This window comes from Rhinopithecus roxellana, chromosome 20 (genome assembly GCF_007565055.1).
Source record: "Rhinopithecus roxellana isolate Shanxi Qingling chromosome 20, ASM756505v1, whole genome shotgun sequence".
Taxonomy (NCBI): domain Eukaryota; kingdom Metazoa; phylum Chordata; class Mammalia; order Primates; family Cercopithecidae; genus Rhinopithecus; species Rhinopithecus roxellana.
Window position 1 is genome coordinate 2,788,752 of NC_044568.1, and position 21,399 is coordinate 2,810,150.

Consider the following 21,399-nt stretch of genomic DNA (forward strand, 5'->3'; position numbering starts at 1 on the left):
CTGCAGCCTCAACCTCCTAAGTGGCTGGGACTGCAGACCCAAGCCACCATGCCCATTTATTATTTTTTGCAGAGACAGGGTACCCCTGTGTTGCCCAGGCTGATCTTGAGCTCCTGGGCCTAAACAATTCTCTTGTTTTGGCCTCCCAAAGTGCTGGAGTTACAGGTGTGAGCCACCACACCCAACCATAAGCTTTTCTTTTCATACTTAGGTATTTAATCTGTCCAGATTTTCTTTTCCTTATGGTGGCAGGGGGAAACTGGTTTTCTCTTCTTGCTTATGATTTGCCTAATGCCTTATTAAATAGTTCATTTTTTCTCACTGATAATAGACATTAGAGTATGTAGTTATATTTATTCCTCCTTAGAACACATTTATACGGTAGCTTCATTTTTATTTCGTGAGATTGTAAATTCGGCTTTATCAGAACACAGATTTACATCATTGCACCTGCATAAACAACATACTTTTTGGGCTAAGAAATTTATTGGAATGTTTGCTTTAATGTTAATTGAAACCCCATTTCCTTCTTAAAGGGAGAGTCGTTTCTCTGACTTTTCTCGAAGAGCAGTTAGTATTGCTTTGCTTCCACACTTCCATGTGAAATTTAGAATCAATGTATCAAATTATACACAATCCAAAACTACACCCGACTCTGTTGGGGTTTTGTTTGAAATTATTTGGAACTGATTGGTTAATATTGAGAATTGTATTTTTACAATCTGAATATTTAATTCATCAATATGAATGTGTAGGTTTTATTTATTTACATATTTGTATGTTTTTATATGTGTTCTGGGTTGAATCGTGTCCTCCAAAAAGGCAAGTTGAAGGCCTGACCTTCAATACCTGTGAGTGGGACCCTATTTAGAAATAGGGTCATTGGAGATGAAATCAAGTTAGGATAAGGTTGTTAGGTTATGACCTCGCCCACTACGACAGGTGACCTTCCAAGAAGACCAAAGTGGGTGCCTGTAATCCCAGCTACTTGGGAAGCTGAGGTAGGAGAATTGCATGAACCCAGGAGGTGGAGGTTGCAGTGAGCCTAGACAGCGCCACTGCACTCCAGCCTGGGCGACAGAGCGAGACTTAGTCTCAAAAAAAAAAAAAAAAAAAAAAGAAAGTAAGAAAGAAAGAAAAAAATGTAGAGACCCACAGGAAAAATGCCCTGTGATGACGGACACAGAAACTGGAGTGACAGAGCTGCAAGAACACCAAGTATTGGCCACCACCAGAAGCTAGGAAGAGGCAAAGAAGGATTTTCCCCAGAGTCTCAGAGGCAACATAACACATTGACACCTTGATTTCAGACATCTAGCTTCCCGAACTGTGTGACAATAAATTTCTGTTGTTAAATAAGTATTAGTTTGCTTGCCATTTATTAAGTTTATTTCTAAGTACTTCTTGGAATTGATTGTAGTTCTGAATAAGATATTCTTTTACAGTTATATTTTCAAGTTGTATCCTGATTGTATATAGAAATGCGGTTACTCTTTCAATTTTCAATTTTTGTTTTTAATTTGTTTTGGTAGAGATGGGTCTTGCAATGTTGCCCAGGCTGGTCTCGAACTCCTGGCCTCAAGTGATCCTCCTGCTTCAGCCTCCCAAAGTGCTGGGATTACAGGTGTGAGCCTCTGCACCTGACCTGTATTTTGAATTTTATTCACCAGCTTTGCCAAGCTTTTTTGTTAGTAGATTTTCTTTGGCCAATAAACATATAGTTGGCAAATAATAATTTGTTTATTTCTTCCCAACTGTCACGTCCTTATTATGTTTTCTTATCTTATTGCATTAACTGCAGATGCCAGTAGACTGATGAATAGAAGCTACATTGGAAGGCACACTTGCATTGTTCCTTCCATTAAATGGTTTGGTTTTAATATCTCATCATGTTTTGTCATAATGTTTGCTGTAGTTTTTGGCAAATACTTGTTTTCTCTTAGGGAAGTTGCCTTCGATTTAAGTTGCTATGTGTATGTATAATGAGTGAAATGGGTGGATGCTGCACATACTAAAATAATCTCCTTCTTGCTTTATCTGGCTTAATCCTATTTTTTCTTTATACTGCATATGGACATACATGTCCCTTCCTCTGTGAAGGGTTCTCTCATGCCTGTACTCTAGGTTAGGTGCTTTAACAATATGCTTCCTTTACACTGTTGGTGGGACTGTAAGCTAGTTCAACCATTGTGGAAGACAGTGTGGCCATTCCTCAAGGATCTAGAACTAGAAATACCATTTGACCCAGCCATCCATTACTGGGGATATACCCAAAGGATTATAAATCATGCTGCTATAAAGACACATGCACACGTATGTTTATTGTGGCACTATTCACAATAGCAAAGACTTGGAACCAACCCAAATGTACATCAATGATAGACTGGATTAAGAAAATGTGGCACATATGCACCATGGAATACTATGCAGCCATAAAAAAAGATGAGTTCATGCCCTTTGTAGGGACTTGGATGAAACCAGAAATCATCATTCTGAGCAAACTATCACAAGGACAGAAAACCAAACACCACATGTTCTCACTCATAGGCGGGAATTGAACAATGAGAACACTTTGACACAGGGTGGGGAACATCACACACCAGGGTCTGTCATGGGGTTGGGGGAGTGGGAAGGGATAGCATTAGGAGATATACCTAATGTAAATGAAAAAGAGAGAGAGAGAAAGAAAGAAAGAAAGAGAGAGAGAGAGAAGGGAAGGTAAGGGAGGGGAGGGGAGGGGAGGGGAGGGGAGGGGAGGGAAGGGAAGGGAAGGGAAGGGAAGGGAAGGGAAGGGAAGGGAAGGGAAGGGAAATTTCCTTTGTTTAGAAACGCCACCTAATCTATTATATTTTGTTACAGCAGCTTGAAATGACATTTACCTTTCATGTTTTATGTTTATTTGCATGTTTATCATATTTTTATAAGTTTTCTATTGCTTGCTTGCTATCTTATTGATTCAAAAAAGTCTCTTATTATTAGAGGTATCCGGTTTTCTTTCTATCATATATCTTCCAATGATTGAATTACCGATTTGCCTTTACCAATTAACTGGTTGTAGTGTTTCTGATGACATATGTTTTTCATTATTATGTAGTCAATGTCTCAATGATGTTTTTTGTGTATTTTACCTTTGTTGGAAAAAGGCATGCCTCAAACTATGTAAATATTCATGTATACTTTCTTCTGGGACATTTTTGTTTATTGTCTACACATAAATGTTTAAACCATCTGAAATTCATGTTTGTGTATAGTTTTACCAAGCTATCTATTTCTTTTTTTTCCTAGCACTAGTTATTTCCCAGTGGTTTGAAACTCCAATGTCATAATAAACCCATAATGTTGGAATTTTCCCATCTAGAAACATAGGGGGCCAATCTCCATTAATTCAAATATTTTCTCATATTGGACCTTCTATAATTTCATTGACATAAACCCTGCACAAACCTGGAACTGGAGTTAAGAAAGAAAATGACGAGTTAATGGGTGCAGCACACCAACATGGCACATGTATACATGTGTAACAAACCTGCACATCTTTTTCTTTCTTTCTTTCTCTCTTTCTTTCTTCTTCTTCTTTTTTTTTTTTTTTTTTTTTGACATGGAGTCTTGCTCTGTCCCCCAGGCTGGAGTGCAGTGGCACTATCTTGGCTCACTGCAACCTCCACCACTCAGGTTCAAGCGATTCTGCTGCTGCCTCAGCCTCCAGAGTAGATGGGACCTCAGGCGCGTGCCACCACGCCCGGCTAATTTTTTGTATTTTCAATAGAGACAGGGTTTCACTGTGTTAGCCAGGATGTTCTTGATCTCCTGACCTCGTAATCTGCCCAACTCGGCCTTCCAAAGTGCCAGGAGTACAGGCGTGAGCCACCGTGCCCGGCCTAGGAAATTTATTTTCTCATAGTTCTGAAAACCGGAAGTCCAAGATCAGGTGTCCAGCATGGTCCAGTTCCGGCACAGGCTCTCTTTTTGTCTTGCAGATGGCGACCTTCTTACTGTGTCTTCACATGGAGAGGGAGAAAGAGAGGGAGTGGAATAGAGATCATTTCTTCTTCAGCTACAGTCCTATCTAATTAGGATTCTACATGTATGACCTCATTTAACCTTAATCACCTCCTAAAGACCCTGTCTTCGGATACAGTCACATTGGAGGTTAGGGCTTCAGCATTTTGAATTCAGAGACAGGGAGAGGGGGCACAATTCAGTCCATAACAAGAAATAAACAGCAAATAAATATAAACATACACTTGGCTCTTATCTTTATTATTTCCTTACTTCCTGACTCTTGCTCTTTTTCTAACTTCTTGAGTTGAACATTTGTTTTAAAATTTTGTTTTGGGGGAAAGTATATTTGAATCTATGATCTTTCTTATGAGTGTTGCTCAATTCTATCCACCAGATTTTGTCCTGTTGTGCTTTCAGCTCTAAGCAATTTCTATTTCCTATGTAAGCGCAAGGTCTTTTCAATGTAAGGTCTTATATGTTCATGGCCACTATTATTCTGTTTTAAATCTTTTTACAAGTATACAATGTTGTCCTTTATCACCATGTTGGCTTTGTCGGGAGGCTTACCTCCAGATTTCTGTAGAGATACTTTTATTTGTTTGTTTGCTTGTTATTTTGTAGAGACGGGGTTTCACTAGGTTGCTCAGGCTGCTCTTGAACTACTGGGCTCAAGTGATCGTCTTACCTAGGCTTCTTTAGGTGCTGGGATTGCAAGCATCAGCCACTATGTCCAGCTTACAGATATACTTTTTAATCAACAGATGAAAGATGAACTGAGGAGATATAATTGCTATACATGAGACAAGAGTTCTGCCTATATTTCTGGGAGACTTTTCTTTTGTAATTGATGGGGCTTTTAATCTTTCATTTATCTACTTTTGTGAAGGGGATTTCTAATATTGGAGGAATGAAGCCATCTTGGTCAACAGCACGAAAAATTAATAGCATGTGTGCTTTAATCAGTCAGGTAGTCTAGGTTGTGCTGTGGTAATAACCAAGCCGTAAGTCTCAGGAGCTGAAAACAACACAGATCTATTTCTTGATCATGTACCTGTCACGAGGGGCTGGATCTGTATTATCCTTAATCAATGTGCGGGATTGAGTAGATGGGTGCTGAAATAGTTTGGATGTGTGTCTCTGCCCAAATCTCATGTTGAATTGTAATCCCCAGTGTTGGAGGTGGGGCCTGGTTGGAGGTAAATGGATCATGGGGGCAGATTTCTCATGAATGGTTTAGCACCACCCCCTTGGTAATATTCTAATGACAGTGGGTGAGTTCTCTGAGGTGCATATCACCTCCTGCCTTGCTCTCTTGCTCTGGCCATGAGATGTGACTGTTGCCCTTTCACCTTCCACCATGATTGTAAGTTCCTGAGGCCTCCCAGAAGCCAAGCAGATGGCAACACAATGCTTCCTGTGCAGCCTGCAGAACTGTGAGCCAAGTAACCCTCTTTTCTTTACAAATTACCCAGACTCTCGTATTTATTTATAGCAGTAAGATAAAGGCCTAATACAGAAGCTAAGACCCTGTATTCAACCCTTTTCTTCTGCAATTGCTAGGGAGGGAAAACAGACCCTGGCAAATCTCTTTCTGCCTCTCAAGGCTTCTGCCTGGAAGGGACAAACTTCACTTCCGTTCATGTTTCAGTAGCCAAAGCAGCACATAGTCACACCTAACTTTAAGGGGCCAGGGAAGTATATCCCTACCAGATGTCCACAAGAAGACTGGACAATATCGGACGAATGTCAGTAATGACCACCACACACTGTACTGTCCTTTCCAAAGACAGTTTTTGCTGTTTGTTGATTTTTTAAAATTCCCTTTAGTTATTTGAGTTACTATGAATCCTTCCAGTGATTTTATTTTATAGAAAAGAGGCAAACAAAAAAACCTAAAACTTTACCAATACTCCAGAAGGCATTAGACTTGACATTACAAATGCTACAAACAGAACATCTTAGGACAGTGAACTTTAGCTGATACACTGGGATAGTTTTGAAGAAAGAGTACACACATATTTTTCAAGAATAAAGTTTTAATAGGAAAAGGAAGCAGAGCATGGCATGGGCCAATATTTAGATTTGAATAATTATTGATAGCCTCCCCATGTTGGGCAGGGAGCCAGGGATTTTTGCATATTCTAGCTAATTCAATTTAATTCTTTATAAAAACAATTTGAAGTGAGTCTTATCCATTATTTATATATGCAGAAACCTAGGCTGAGGGAGGTAAAATGACCTGTCCAAAAGCCACTTAGCTAGCAAATGACAGCTTTGCTCGAACATTATCATATGATACTACGGAGACAGAAGAGAAGAATGCAGTGTTTGTGTTTGGACAGCATGCACCGTTTGGTTTGGCAGGATTGCAAGATACACCAAAGGTAGGGGGAACCTTGAGTACCAAGGTAAAGAGGTTGGAGTTTATTAGTTAGGTAGTGAGATAATGGTTTTTTGAGTCAGAAGGGACATTGGTAGAGCTAAAACACATTGCCTCAGAAACATTGATCTGCTATTGTTGTCTAGGAAGAATAGAAATGAGGCAGAGTGAGGCCAGGTGACCAGTTAGAGGAATTCTGTGGGTGTTGGCAGGGGAAACAGAAAACTATCTTCCATCGAGTCTTCAGATCCATTAGGAATGGCTGGATGACGTCAGAGTTCGCCCTGTGTAGGTAGCTGCCACTTTTCATTGTAGGTTTCTCAAGGACTTGCTCCTAGAAAAAGCCTGGCTCAAAAGTAGATAAAAAATAGGCAACTGCTTAAGTGTGAAATTTACAAAGTTCCTCTCCAAAAAAGCCCACCTCCTCTCTATCACTTGTGGGCCTGACATCTTACCAAAGGGGCTCTATTCTTTCAAGAGTTGAAAAAGTGACTATTTGAGGATTGGAGGCAAAAGGAATACTGAGAAATGTCCTTACTAGCAGTGTCAAGGCAAGTGACATAAATGTGTGTGGGGCAACTTATATGACACTATGAAAGCGTCAGCATATTTGCTCTATCTAAAGGGGTAGCAGCCTCTTGGCTCTGAGGGAGGGGCTCAAAGTCCTGGATCTGCTGATTTTTCAACAGTAACGTCCTCTCCAAGGTTTTTTTTCCCCCCCCTCTTTTGGGAAAACTCCCAATTTAAACTATTGCAGCCTGTTTACATTTTTTAATATCATTGTGCTGGCCACATTCAGATCTCCATTTGCCACTGTTGGTTTTGATACCGTTTTTCCAAAACCTTTCCAAATTTGAGAGCCATCTTTAGTAAAACTGGGCATGGAGCTGATTGGTTGGGATTGCTGAGAGGGGAGATAGAAAAGTTTGGGTGTTAGGCAGGAACTGCAAGGAGGACCTGGGCCATATGCCGGACATCCTAGTGCCTGGGCCTTGAAAGGGAGACTGGTCGCTGACAGGGCAATATCTGTTGCAACCCAGGCTTCCTGGACGACCACCTTGGAGCACATCTCCGAGCACAACAAGGGCTGGGCAGTGCTTGTGTTTCTCTCCGTTCCAGTTGGCCCCTTCCCATTGACATTACAGTAACGCAGTTGTGTGCTGTTTGAAAAAGCATCGCTAGTTACAGAGAATGATTTACAGGACACCAGACTCTGCATTTCAGAGGTCTCCAGTGTACCATAAAATATATATTATAAAGGAATAATCTTTATCTGAACTAAAGCTGCAGTGAAGGAAACTCGTGTCCAGCTGAGAGCAGCAGTGAGCTTTTGTTCACTCAGGGAAAAGTCCGTGTTCTTCATCTTATTTGATTAATTTTTTTTTCCTCTTTGGCACTAGGTATCTCGTTAATATTTAGACATTATATACATTGTCTTTCAACTGGTTTTCCTATTACGTGATCAAACAAAACCAGAGATGCCAGTCACAGCAGCCAACAAGGGGAAAGCAGCCCCGTCAGGCACCCAGCTGTGGCTGGGGGGCAAATGGGACTCACTAGAGCCACCCCCAGGAGGCACCTGGCGGAGCTCTGTGCAGAGCCAGCCCCTGTTGCGGAAAGCAGAGTTTGCTGGAGTGCCTCAGTTGATCACTTTGTCTCTTTCTCCCATTTCCCTCACCTCCCTGAGCAAGATGCAACAGGAAGCAAAGCCTAGTTGTGAATCTTCCAAAGCCTTCTGATGTTTACCATTTTTCCCCCAGGAGAGGGAGATGAGGGGTGGAGATCTCTCTGCAAAGAAAATACACTTAAAAAAATTCAGCGAGGCGATGCACAGACACCCTGCAACCCAGCTTGTCTCTGCTTATTAAGTGTTCAGAGCGACAATGGTCCCACACTATTTCAGTCCAGGAAACCATGAACTCCGTTAGTGGCAATGCCCCCGAAGAGGCGCAGGTGTGTGCACCTGTGATTAAGCGTGTCGAGGAGGGGATAGCCTCATCTCTTGGAGCAGAAAGTGTTTTCACCTGGTAATGGGACAGAGGGAAAAGCTCTGGGGCTGGGAAACCTGGGGGCTTGTGTCAAAGCTCCACCCATCAGGAGCTTCAAGAGAAGATGGGGGTGGCGGGGGCGGGGGGGTGGCTGGAAAGATGGAAGTTGGGATGGGAAAGCGGTTGTAGAGAAAGATTCACTCCTGGGCCAAAGGCAGGAGGATATCCCGGGCGAGAGAAGGGAGGGTCGGGGATGGGCTGAGCTGGAGTCCCAGGGGAAAAGCGGAAGCGAGAGCTTCGTCACCCGCTGTCTTCCAGCTCCCGGTGCGCGGCACCGGCGGCTGGCTTTGGGCTCTACCTCTCTAAAAGTACTGGGGCAAAGGAATGGAGAACACGGCGTCCCGAGCTCCCAAGGGAGGGGAGTACGCGAGGTGGGGTGGGGGACACCCCAAGTGAGTGTATGCTGGGGGGCTGGGGGGCACGATCTCCGCTCTCCCGGGTGCCCCAGCCCTAGCGCACGCCTCCGCTCCTGCGCCCCCCTTCGCAGGCGCGCGCGAAGCGCACCCCCCTTCCCTCGGCGGCGCCGGGCGCGCGCCCGGCCCCCTCCTCCTCCCCTCAGCGCGTCTCCTCTCTCCCGGCAGAAAGTTAGCAGCGGGGAAGGAACTCGGGGCTGCAACAGCGCGCGGCGGCGGCGGCAGAGGCTGAAGCAGGAGCCTCAGCGGAGCCGGGGAAGCGGGGGCGCTGCAGACGGAGCAGGTGCCGCCGGCGGGTCCACGCGCCCCCCTCGGTCCCCTTGCCTGAGGCTGAGGGGGGGGCAGTGGTGCAGGGGCCACCCGGACTCGGCGGGCAGCCTGGGGCGGGGGGCCATGCGGCCGGGCTCCCCCCTGGCGCAGCGGGACAGCGGCCAGGGCCGGGGGAGCAGCGGCGTCGCTTCATGCAGCCGGGGCGGCTGGGCAGCGGCGGCGGCGGCGGCGGCGGGGGCGGCGGCTGAAACCATGTCCGGGCAGCGCCGGGGGCTGCCGCCGCCGCCGCCGCCGCCGCCGCGAGCCGGGAGCCGCGATGGCCCGGTGGCCCGCACCTCCTCCGCCTCCGCCTCCGCCTCCACCTCTGGCCGCGCCGCCGCCGCCCGGCGCCTCTGCTAAGGGGCCGCCGGCGCGCAAGCTGCTTTTTATGTGCACCTTGTCCCTGTCTGTTACCTACCTGTGCTACAGCCTCTTGGGCGGCTCGGGCTCCCTGCAATTCCCCCTGGCGCTGCAGGAGTCGCCGGGCGCCGCCGCCGAGCCCCCGCCGAGCCCGCCGCCACCCTCTCTGCTGCCTCCCGCCGTGCGCCTCGGCGCCCCCTCGCAGCCACCCGCGCCGCCGCCGCTGGACAACGCGAGCCGCGGGGAGCCGCCCGAGCCCCCTGAGCAGCCCGCCGCCCCTGGGACCGACGGCTGGGGACTGCCGAGCGGCGGCGGAGGCGCCCGGGACGCCTGGCTCCGGACCCCGCTGGCCCCCAGCGAGATGATCACGGCTCAGAGCGCGCTGCCAGAGAGGGAAGCGCAGGAGTCCAGCACCACCGACGAGGATCTCGCAGGCCGGAGAGCGGCTAACGGGAGCAGCGAGAGGGGCGGCGCCGTCAGCACCCCCGACTATGGGGAGAAGAAGCTGCCACAGGCGCTCATCATCGGGGTCAAGAAAGGTGGGACCCGCGCGCTGCTGGAGGCGATCCGCGTACACCCGGACGTGCGGGCGGTGGGCGTAGAGCCTCACTTCTTCGACAGGAACTACGAAAAGGGGTTGGAGTGGTACAGGTAGGACCCTGGGCTCCGCGGGCTGGTGGAGACGCGTGGGGGAGACGCGGAGGGGAAGCCGCGGCTTTCCACGCCCTTCGAGCATCCAGGCACCGTCCTGAGAGGCCCAAGCCCCCGCTAGGGCTCTGCAAACCCTGACTGCTTTGCTCAGGGGGATCCGCTGAGAGGGCTGGACTCCAGCGAAAGATCACTTTATTTCAGGGCGAGGGGAGGAGGTGTCACCCTGCCCTGCCTCCCGCGCTCCTCATCCAAGGAGGTGCTGTCTGAATCTGCCCAGCTCCCAGCCTGGGAATCCCCAGCCCTCGTGTCTGCTGGGTGTTTCCGAACCCAGGCTCTTGCGGGATTCTGGGATTCTGGGCTGAGGACACTGAGGAGTGAGACAGGATGGCTAAATTGACTAAGGGGATTTGAGGTCCCCTGCAATCTCTTAAAATCACCCTTAAACGCATTTGCGTGGCTGGAATTCAGCTTGAGTGTGTTAAGGTCAGAGCAAAATGAATAGGGAACATTTACAAAGATCATGCTGGCGTTTTGGCTTTCTAGTAAAGAAAGGATGTCTCCCACCTCCATAACTTTCCATCCCCCTTGGCTGAATGAGCACGGAGTTGATTTTGCACCAGAAGCCTCAATGTCTGCATGACAGTTGGTGCCCTGAGAGTTTTTATGCCCCGGACCGTGCCCTGTCTAATCTCCGCCTCCTTCGCAACAGATTGGAGCTTCTGTTTTGTGAGATGTTCGTCTCCCTCCTTTCCCACCGTCTGCCGGTGGTGAGAGAAAGGGAGAAGAGAGGACTAGAAAGTTAAGTGCAGGTAAAATAAATTAATAATCCAGCTTTCCTGCCAGCCATAACATTTTAAACGGCACTGGTGCAGATGCCCCAAACGCAAACCTCCTTCGCCTTTGTTTTTTCTCTTTCTCTCTCTCCTCCTGTTTTATATCTTTCTGGGAAACAGATCTGCATGGCTGGTTCCGTCTCCATTCCATTTCGGTAATTAATTGCGATTGTCAAACAGAAACACAGCCTTTGTCAGCTAAAGTGATGTTATCATCTTAGCAGAGCCAATAGGTAAAATAAAGATTGTTTCCTGACAGGTTGCCTGCCCGTTGAGGGGATGTGCTTTCTAGGTTTAAATTACAGCCTGGGAAAGTTTTAGAAATAACTTAACTTCAGAAATATATAATAAATGTGTGTATTATGATTGATTTCTTCCACTTTAAAAAATATGCCTTATGCTTTAAAAGCTTGAGAGAAGTACACTTAGGCATAAACATTCCAGCACATTACAGGGAAGCAGCAAATGTGTCTGTTAATGTCTTGTCTGTTTCAACAGAGAAAACTAATTGCAGTATTTTAGGAGGCTTCAAACAGCCCTTTCCTATCAAAACATAAAACAGCAAATGCCCAATTTAACTGGAAAATCAGTATTTATAACATCAGAAGCCATGGCTTCCAGTTTGTGATCATAATTAAAAAGGTGTTAGGATGATTAATGCAGCAACAGCAAAATAAAGAACGGGCATGATGTCTGGGAAGGTTTTAGTTGTTTAATTGCTGGTTGTAGGAATGTTCTGGTTTCTTCTGTGGGGTAGCTTTGGCCTTATGAGGGTAATTGAGTTTTTGTTTTGTTTTTTCCAATTCTAATTTTAGAATTATGAGAATTGTCAAATGCCCTTTCAGGGAGGCAGAAAGATCAAATCTTTCCAAGATCTGAGGTGTTTGGGTTTGTGGCAGCTGGAAATGGGGGGGGGGGGGTGTTTTATTTGGGTGACTTAAAATAAAGTTAATGAAGGGTGTGTGGTGGAATGTGTATCAGGAAGTCCCATGACCGGGTCTGGAGAGTGTTCTGAATGAGAGAATAGAAGATGCCAGATTTCTAGATTCCTTTCTGCTGGTGTTAGGAAGAGAAAGTATAGAAACTACCTTGCTTGACGTGGCTCCTGAATATATTATTAGAAACTACCTTGCTTGACGTGGCTCCTGAATATATTATTAGAAACTACCTTGCTTGACGTGGCTCCTGAATATATTATTAGAAACTACCTTGCTTGACGTGGCTCCTGAATATATTATTCCAGCGCTGTGGTATGCCCAGCCTCCTACTCCCAACCGATGCTTGTGGTATTTGGGGCTCAGTGTCAATATTTGGTAGCCACTCACAGAACTGTGAAGGTGAAGAGGTGTGGATAGAACAAGATTCCCCTGATCCTCACTTAAGGGGACCATGTGATATCTCTGTGTCCTTCATCCCCACCCCAGCATCTAGCCCTGTGGTGCTGATTGAAAGCGTTGGACACAAAATTCTCTTAGGAACAAGCTGCCTGCCAATACGTGTCTGTCTAACACAGAGAGAATCATTAGCCCCCCAGCTCTGCTTTTGGGAAGACCAGTTGGATCCACAGGATCTGAGTGTGCTGGGACTGCTTTGGACCACTCTCCAGCCTTACCACAGACAGCAGTGCTTTGAGGCATTTGTGAAATTTTCATCAGTTCCATCTATCTCTTCAGACTCCTCTCTCACTCCCGTATAGAAATAGAGGTAGCATTCTCACTGTATTGTAGAAAAGGAAACAGTGGCATTGATTCGGTATCAGATGGCACTGATCAGTGGCATTGATTCCAGTGTCAGAAATTCTTTCTCCTGGTTTCCTAGTCCGACTCTTCATCTTTTAAATGGTGGCATCTCACATCTGTAATCCCAGCACTTTGGGAGGCTGAGGCGGGTGGATCACGAGGTCAGGAGATCGAGACCATCCTGGCTGACACAGTGAAACCCCGTCTCTACTAAAAACAAAAAATTAGCCGGGCGTGCTGGTGGGCGTCTGTAGTCCCAGCTACTTGGGAGGCTGAGGCAGGAGAATGGCGTGAACCTGGGAGGTGGAGCTTGCAGTGAGACGAGATCGCGCCACTGCACTCCAGCCTGGGAGACAGTGAGACTCCTTCTCAAAAAAATAAAATGAAATAAAGTAAAATAAAATAGATGGTGGCATCTGTACCTAAACGGTGTAATTCCTTCCTATACCGGGTATGCTGGCTGGAATCTATTTGACTTTTTAGAGATCCACAGGTTAATTAAAAGTTTTATTTTTTCCCCTGTTTATTTATTGTTATTTTGTTTAAATGTGCTTCCAGTAGCCTGTGAATTCTGTGTGTGTTTCTGGTTTTTGTGTTTTCAGCAAGAGGGAGAGCCAAGAAGAAACTGGGGCTGCTCTCTGCACAGCTGGCTTGGGATTTTCTCATATTCAACTCAACAGCCCTAGCAGGTTCACTTCCTCAGTGTCACTTCAGTTATGTCTAAATCCGGGTTTTGCTTTCCTCCTATGCTGTTGATCTAATGTGATATAAAAATACATCTGAGATTAGAAAGTGTGCATCAGATTTTCAGGGCAAGATAGACTAATGGATTGGGATGCATGTGTTAAAATCTAGGAAGAAGCAAGCCTCACTTGGTGAATTGACACAGGCCAGGATTAATAAATCGGGTGAGCTTAAACCCTTCATGCCCTCTTCCCTCTCCCTTTCCACAAAAAGGCAAAACCACAGTGCAGTTTTCAGAATGAGCTTATTACAAGCTCTCTAGGCAAAGACTTTAAACTCTTCCAAGGGATAGGACCTTGGGCCAGGCCAACGGGCTGCCACTGCAGAACTCATCAAGGTGACAGAGATGACATGAGCTGTTTTGTCTCTCATGGTTTACAGAGTGTACAGTAACCATGACCACTTTACAATGGAAGCCATCCAGCCCCAGGGCAATGGGAAGTGATCTTCCATGGTTTTTGTTTGTTTGTTTGTTTGCTTTTTTCATTTTGAGATGGAGTCTTGCTCTGTCACCCAGGCTGGAGTACAGTGGCATGATCTCGGCTCACTGCAACCTCTGCCTCCTGGGTTCAAGCGATTCTCCTGACTCATCCTCCTGAGTAGCTGGGAGCTCTTCCATGGTTTTAAGTTGTCCTCACTGTCAACAGTGAATACACCCATTCCATTGGCTAGGGGAAAGTAACTCAGGAAAATGCTCTACAAAGTCATGCTTATGCTACCCAGCGGAAAATGGTCAGTGTTCAGCAGCATATTTTGCATGTGACAACTGGGGAGAGAATGGAGAAGGATAGAATTTCATTGGTGTTCATTGAATGCCAACTATTGTGGCAATTGGTGCTACCTACCATTATAGACCTGTTATTTCATTTGAGTGTTGTGATGATATGGTGATATATGTAGCAGGATTTCCACTTTACAGGTGGCTCCGAGAGGGTAAATGATTAGCTCAGGGTTGCTTGACTATTCAGTGCCTGCACTAAGATTTGAACCTGCTGTCTAATTTCAAAGTGCTGATGTCTTCCCCTGTACCACACTGCCACACATCAAGTACTAGGAAGCATATGTCCTGTGTTCATTCATTCATTCCTTCAATTATTTAAAAAATATATACCATATGCCCTGCACTGTATTAGGTACTGGGGATAAAGTGATGAATAAGATAGATGAAGCACCTGTTCTCCTGGAACTAACATTTTAGTAGGAGGGTTGTGGAGACAGCAAACAAAGAGCCAAATGACATGTAATACAAATTCTGGTGGTGATAAAGACTACAAAGAAAAACAAAGTAATGGATGGCCCAGAGCTGTTTTGTCCAGTATGGTAGCTACTGTCTGTATGTGGCTATTGAATGGGTAAAATGTCCAAATTGAAATGTGCTGTAAGTATAAGATATACAGAATACTAAATTACTCAATGATTTTAGATTGACTACGTGTTGAAATTATACTCAGATCAAGTAAAACATCTTGCAATTAAGTCCGCCTCTTTTTACCTTTTCAATGTGGCTACTAGAAAATTTAAAATTACACCTGTGACTCACATTATATTTCTGTTGGGCAGCACCTGTGTGGTGTAGTGCTTTGTAAAGTTTAGGATCATCTGGGGATCTTGTTAACATGTAGATTCGGATTCAGCCAGTCTGAAGAGGGGCCTGGGAGTCCACATTTCTCTTTCTTCTCCTTTTTTTGAGACGGACTCTCACTCTGTTGCCAGGTTGGAGTGCAGTGGTGCGATCTCTGCTTCAAGCGATTTGCCTGTCTCAGCCTCCCAAGTAGCTGGGACTACAGGTGTGCACCACCACACCCAGCCAATTTTTGTATTTTTAGTAGAGATGGAGTTTCACCATGTTGGCCAGGATGGTCTCTATCTCTTGACCTTGTGATCTGCCTGCCTCAGTCTCCCCAAAGTGCTGGGATTAGAGACATCAGCCACCGTGCCCGGCTCAGGAGTCCACGTTTCTAAAAGGTTACTAGCTGCTGCTGCTGCTGCTGCTGCTGCTGTCTGGATCTCACTTTGAGTAGCAAAGCCCTGGAAAGTAATTGGGGAATGTGTGTGTGCATGTTGGTTATTATCATTAAAAAAAAATTTTTTTTTAAGACAGGAATCTCACTTTGTTGCCCAGGCTGGTCTCAAACTCCTGGCCTCAAGGAATCCTCTGATCTCAGCCTCCCAAAGTGCTGGGATTATGGGCATGTACCATGATGCCAGGACAGCATATGGGTTATATTAAGTAGGATGGTTAGGGAAAACCTCTCTTTGGAGGTTATGTAAATGGAGTAATAGAGTAAGACCCTTCCGTGTGAAGACCTGGGTGGAGAGGTCTCCACTTGAAGGGAACAGCAAGTGCCAAGGCCCTGGGGTGGAAACAAGCTTCATGGCCCTCCAGGGTGTTCTTTTATGATTCTAAAAGCACTGTTTTTGTCACTGGACAAATCTGGGTTGAAAACGTGGCTTTGAGATTTATAAATTGGACGATCTTGGCTGGATAACTTATCTGACATCACTTAGCTTCAGTTGTTTATCTGAGGGTAATTGCTTCCTTTTGGATTGTTGGGAGGAATAAATGAAATAATAAAAGTGAATGTATTTTCTAAACAACATGAGTATCCTAGAGCAGAAATCCAAATATAGTCTCCACTACTGAGTTTGTCCATTTCTCAAACCATTTTAGTCTCATATATGCTTTCCTTTCTATCACAGTTGTCATAATATTGACCAAATAGTCTGTTACTTGGGATGGTTTGGGAAAACCCAAATAATGATTGGCTCTGCAGTGTGCACCTCCTTACCCTTTTAAAGCAAAGGTCGCATAACTTCAGGGCTCAGGCAGGTCGTATGAATGAGCGAGGTAGATTAGGTGGAGAGAAGCTCAAGTGGCTACCTGTGCTCTGGCTGAAGGGGAAGCCACTGCTGCAGTCCAGCTACTTTTTTTTCCAATGTGCAAATGTGGCATTGGGGTTATGAGATCATCCCCTTTGTAAGAGAAACTGGAAATCCAGGTTTTGATTTGAAATCTTTTGATTTTTAATGTTGGCAACAGATTTAAGTTTCTTAAAAGCCCAGTGGGGGCCAACATTGTGTGACAAACAAAATATATCTGTGGGCTGGATACAGCCAGCTGGCTACCGGTTTGTGACCTCCTGTTTAAACTCATTTCAGAAAACAACTGGCATGCCCATACCCTGTGTACCCTGTACAGTGGCCAGAATCGTGGCTTACGTGTGCTATTTTAGTGTAGGGTTTTTTCTTTTTCTTCCTTTACAGATTTTGCAACAGCATGGGGGAAATACCTCCCGGATATATTGCAACAACCACAAAAGCCTGATATAAGCAAGAACATTGAGGCAGAAAAAAGAAAAGTCGCGAATAAATTCCTCTCTGTTCTCAATTAACGTTCTCTTGAAACTGGGGAAATTCTCAATTTTTCACTCGTTAATCAGGAGTGCTTGTATTTGATCTCTGTTGATAACTTGCACTTATAAAATAGATTACGCTCAGGTGGATTAAGATCTTAGATTTAGAAAAATTGGATTCCAGGCTTGGCTTTGCCACATACTAGTTTTCTTGGACAACAGGTTACTTATATTAATCTCTGTTTCTTAGGTAATGAAGGTGTTTTAACTCCGTAGGGTCCATTCACCTACGAAAAGACTTTGGTTCCAGAACACATTTCTGTATTAGACCCTTCAGAAGGAGGAAGCTATAGAATAGAAGCAACATGGTTTGGAGCATATTTTGTATGTCTGAGCCAGAATCTATTGGACAAAGTATTTAATATAACTAAGCCTCAATTTCTCCATCTGCAGAATGAGCTCAATATTACCCGCTGCCAAAGGATTACATGAGGATGACATGAAATGGCATTCAAAGTGCCTTATGTAGAGCTTGTGACAGATTAAATGTCTCTCTCCTCTTCTTTCTTCTCTCTCCCATTTTTCTTTTCTCTCTTACTCTTCTCCTTCATTTTCCTTCAATGCCTTCCTTTATCCTGAGCATCAGTACTTAGGGCCATCAGTACTGAAGGCCCTAAAGAGAAAGCTGTAATGCATTTTTCATTTGAATATAATCTTTTATTTCAAGATTGTGTCTGAATGAGGGATTTTAAACCCTGAAGCAGCTCTTAAGTAGCTCTCCAGAGAATAATCAGAACCCGATTCCAGAATTTGGTCTATTGTAACTTGAGCTGAAGGAGGAAAAAAGTATGATTTCATGAGCTAACTGCAGCCAGAATTGTCCACAAAAGAAATGGGGTAAGGAGGTGGACAGGTTCTGTGGACTTCCACACTGACATTCTCTTGAGCCTGCAGTAGGAACAGATGCCACTTGCCCTGGGTAAGTTCAGAGGCATTTAGGATGCCGGGAGCCTGTTTGCTTTGTTGCTTCTGCAGAACGGAAGGCATTTGGGAATGCAGGATTGCTCACCAAGACCCTGTGAAACTCTCTATTTTGAAATTTCGCTGCTTTCACCGGTGTTCTCTAGACATCCTAACATGATTTATATATTTTTATTTTTTATTTTTGTAAATCATACCAGGCATTTTCACTTTTAAATCAAGTCAGGAGAGAGGCCTCGAGACTTTAGATGAATGAAAGATTGCTAGGGTTGTTTGTCAGAAAGTTTTAAGGGTTTTGGTTTTGCATAATGGATGATCTCTCTGGAACGGATTGAACCACCGCCCCGTTAAAGTAATCTCCTGATTTCATTGGTTTTTGCGGTTTAACAAGCTCCTCTATAACTGTCTTGGGAATTTCATTCTGAAATTATAATTCACTAAGGGAGCTTTTCAACCCATCCTGCCATTAATTAAAAGAAGATGGTTTGCTTTTTTGTTGTTGCTGTTTATACTCACTACTTAGGACTTACTTGCCTTCAAATTTTTTTTCAACCTTATTTAAGAATATACAAGGAACCAAAGCAACATGTGAATTAGACAATGTTTTATTCAGTTGCAAATGACAGAAATTGAACTTACACTATTGTAAACAACAACAACAAAAGACGATTGATTGCCTTATGTGATTGAGAAGTCTGCGGATAACTTGGCTTCAGAAAAAACTGGATCCAGGGGCTCAAATGATGTTACTAGGCTCCTGTCTCTTTCCATTCTTTGCCATGTTTGTCACTACCTGACTTCATTCTCAGACAGGCTGTCTCACCACAGTTTAGGCAAGATGGTAAGAAGCATTCCTAGACAAACATATTTTATGTTTATTGATCTTTTTGGAAACAGTTTTAAGAGCTTCTGTAGGAAATTCCTAGAGATGCCCTGGGCCCAGGTTGGGTCCTATGCCCCGTTCCTAAAGCAATATTTGTGTGGGATTCTAATCGGGCCTAGGAGATGTAGCCAGCCCTTTGGCTTGGGGTGGTGGTGAGAGTAGAGAAGCGGGGTTCTCTGTTCTTTATGGTGAAACTGTTCCATGTAATTGCCCTATTGCAGCCACATGAAATAGTTTCCCCATAGAGAAAGAGGGGTTCAAGGGTGCTATTTTTAGAAAAGGGATTAGAGGGATTAGAGAGACTGGAAGAGGTGCAAAGGGTGTCTGGGGACTTGTTATTTAGTTATTAATTCTGTGCAGCTGTTATTTAGTTATTCATTCATGTATTTATTCATTAAACATGTATTATCAATCATGTGCTATGTGCTGGGCTGAAACATGAACCAATCATGACCACTGATCTGAAATAACTCACAGAATGGAGAAATGGACATATAAATGATCACATTGAAAGGTGTTATCAGTCTTGACAGAATGGGATTTGTTCTAAGAATGGAAGGATGGTTCAATCTTGGGGAATGTAATAATGTGATTTATTGTTAATATGGGCAAATGAGAAAAATCTGTGATTTATTTTATGGATACTAAAAAGATATCTTATAAAAAGAAATACGTATTTCTGATTTTCAGAACAACCTGCTATTAAAATAGGGTCATACCTAAAGCCAGCATCATCTTTAGTGGTTTGACACTAGAAGCGTTTCCACTAAATCCAGAACAAGCCTGAAATGCTCACTGTTGTTACTATTATTTAACCATTGTTCAGGAATTATTAGATAATACAATTAGAAGAGCAAAAGAAGAAAGCGGGGAGGTAGAATTATTACTGTTTGCAGGTAATTTTAACTTTTTATTTTTGGAAAACCTAAGATTACCAATCCTCCTATGAATCTATTAGAAATAATAATAGAATTCATTAAGGTGGCTGGTAAGGAAAAAACAATGTAAAATTTATAGATTTCCTATATGCTTATGCCACCCATTGCGAAAATATAATGGGAAAAAATACTATGTGTATAGAACCAACCAGAGAGACAAAATAACGAGGAATTAATTTAGCAAAAATTGCAAGGGACTTGTAAAAACAAAATATTAATACTCTGCCAAGGGGCGCTGGAGAGGACAGGAGTAAATGGAGAGTTATCCTTCTCTAGGGTGAGATTTCTTTCTTTTCCTTCCCTCCTCCTCCCCTTTCCTCTCTCCCTTTTCTTTCCCATTCTTGTTTGTTTGTCTAAGTCATTGCTGCCTAAATTGAGATCAGATGTGTTTGAGGGTGATCTGAGAATATTGTTTATATAAACTTGACCAAAATGTACTTCATATATGGGATTTCCTTACTTTGCACATTTTATTTGATAGAGGAAAGGGTAGCAAAACAACTGTCACTGTTTAGATTCATAAACTATTATAATCCCTTGCAGAGGGGTTTGACCGCCTTACACACCCAATTCAGGGGTAGAAGAACCATGCCGAAGGAGTGGATTAAGAGTTGAGCGTGGCAGCTCACACCTGTAATCCCAACATTTTGGGAGCCCGAGGCAGATGGATCACGAGGTCAAGAGATCGAGACCATCCTGGCCAACATGGTGAAACCCCCGTCTCTACTAAAAATACAAAAATTAGCTGGGCATGGTGGCACATGCCTGTAATCCCAGCTACTCAGGAGGCTGAGGCAGGAGAATCGCTTGAACCCGGGAGGTGGAGGTTGCAGTGAACCGAGATTGTGCCACTACACTCCAACCAGCCTGGTGACAGAGCGAGGGTCCGTCTCAAAAAAAAAAAAAAAAAAAAAAAAAAAAAAGAGTTGAACTGGTGCACTTTAGTCAATGTGGATGCACTCATGCTGCCACATAGCAAAAAGCAAATCAGAGACAAACCATGGTTATTTTAGGATGGGACAGGGAGATGGAGATTTGGATCCAATGGAATAACAGTCACCGTGGCAGTGGCAGCACTGGTGGTAGACGATATTGTATCATGTGTGCCAGGCTTGGCTTCAAGTGTTGAATTCCTTCAGGCTTCAGTGGCACCTGGTGAGGTAGGCACTGATATTACCCACGCCTTACAGGCGAGGGAACTGAGGCACGGTGCTGGTAAGTCACTCGCTCAAACTGTGGAGTTAGGATTCAAACCCAGGTGTGTGGCCTCAAACATATGTTCTTCGCTTTGTCTGTCTCAGAGCTCATTTCCACTGGACGTGGTGTCTTCCAGCATTATGGGAGTAAATAGTAAGCATCAGCATTTCCCTGCTTTTGAGTTCCAGTGTGCAGATGGACAGGCTGCTGCAGGAGGCTTGCCCTCACAGCGAACAGTGGAAGTGGTTTTCTTTCTATTCAGGATGCCAAGCTCATTCCCACTTTAGGGCCATTTTATTCTCTTTTCCCTCCTCCTGGAATATTCTGTCCCCAGATCCCTAAACTACTGGTATCTCCTTATCTTTCCTTTAGGTGTTGACTGAAATTTCAGCTCCTCAAAACAGCCTTTCCTGACTACCTAATTTAGATAACTTCTTCCACTTCTGAGCTTGTTATGCTGTTTTATTTTCTCCAGCACATCTATTGCTCTCCAAATATCCTTATTACTTATCTCGCCCTCATTAGAAGGTAAACTGCATAGGACCAGAAATCGATCTTGTCCATTTTG

General features: G+C 44.5%; 1 protein-coding gene across 1 annotated transcript in view; it reads left to right on the forward strand.

Moving 5' to 3' along the window:
• Nucleotides 1-8,979: 8,979 nt before the first annotated feature.
• HS3ST4 (heparan sulfate-glucosamine 3-sulfotransferase 4) overlaps nucleotides 8,980-21,399 on the forward strand; it is a 462,364-nt gene continuing 449,944 nt past the window's right edge. Inside the window, exon 1 of the mRNA XM_030925122.1 lies at nucleotides 8,980-10,163. Coding sequence (XP_030780982.1) covers nucleotides 9,430-10,163 — 734 coding nt within the window. The 5' untranslated portion in view covers nucleotides 8,980-9,429. The remainder of the gene's footprint in view (nucleotides 10,164-21,399) is intronic.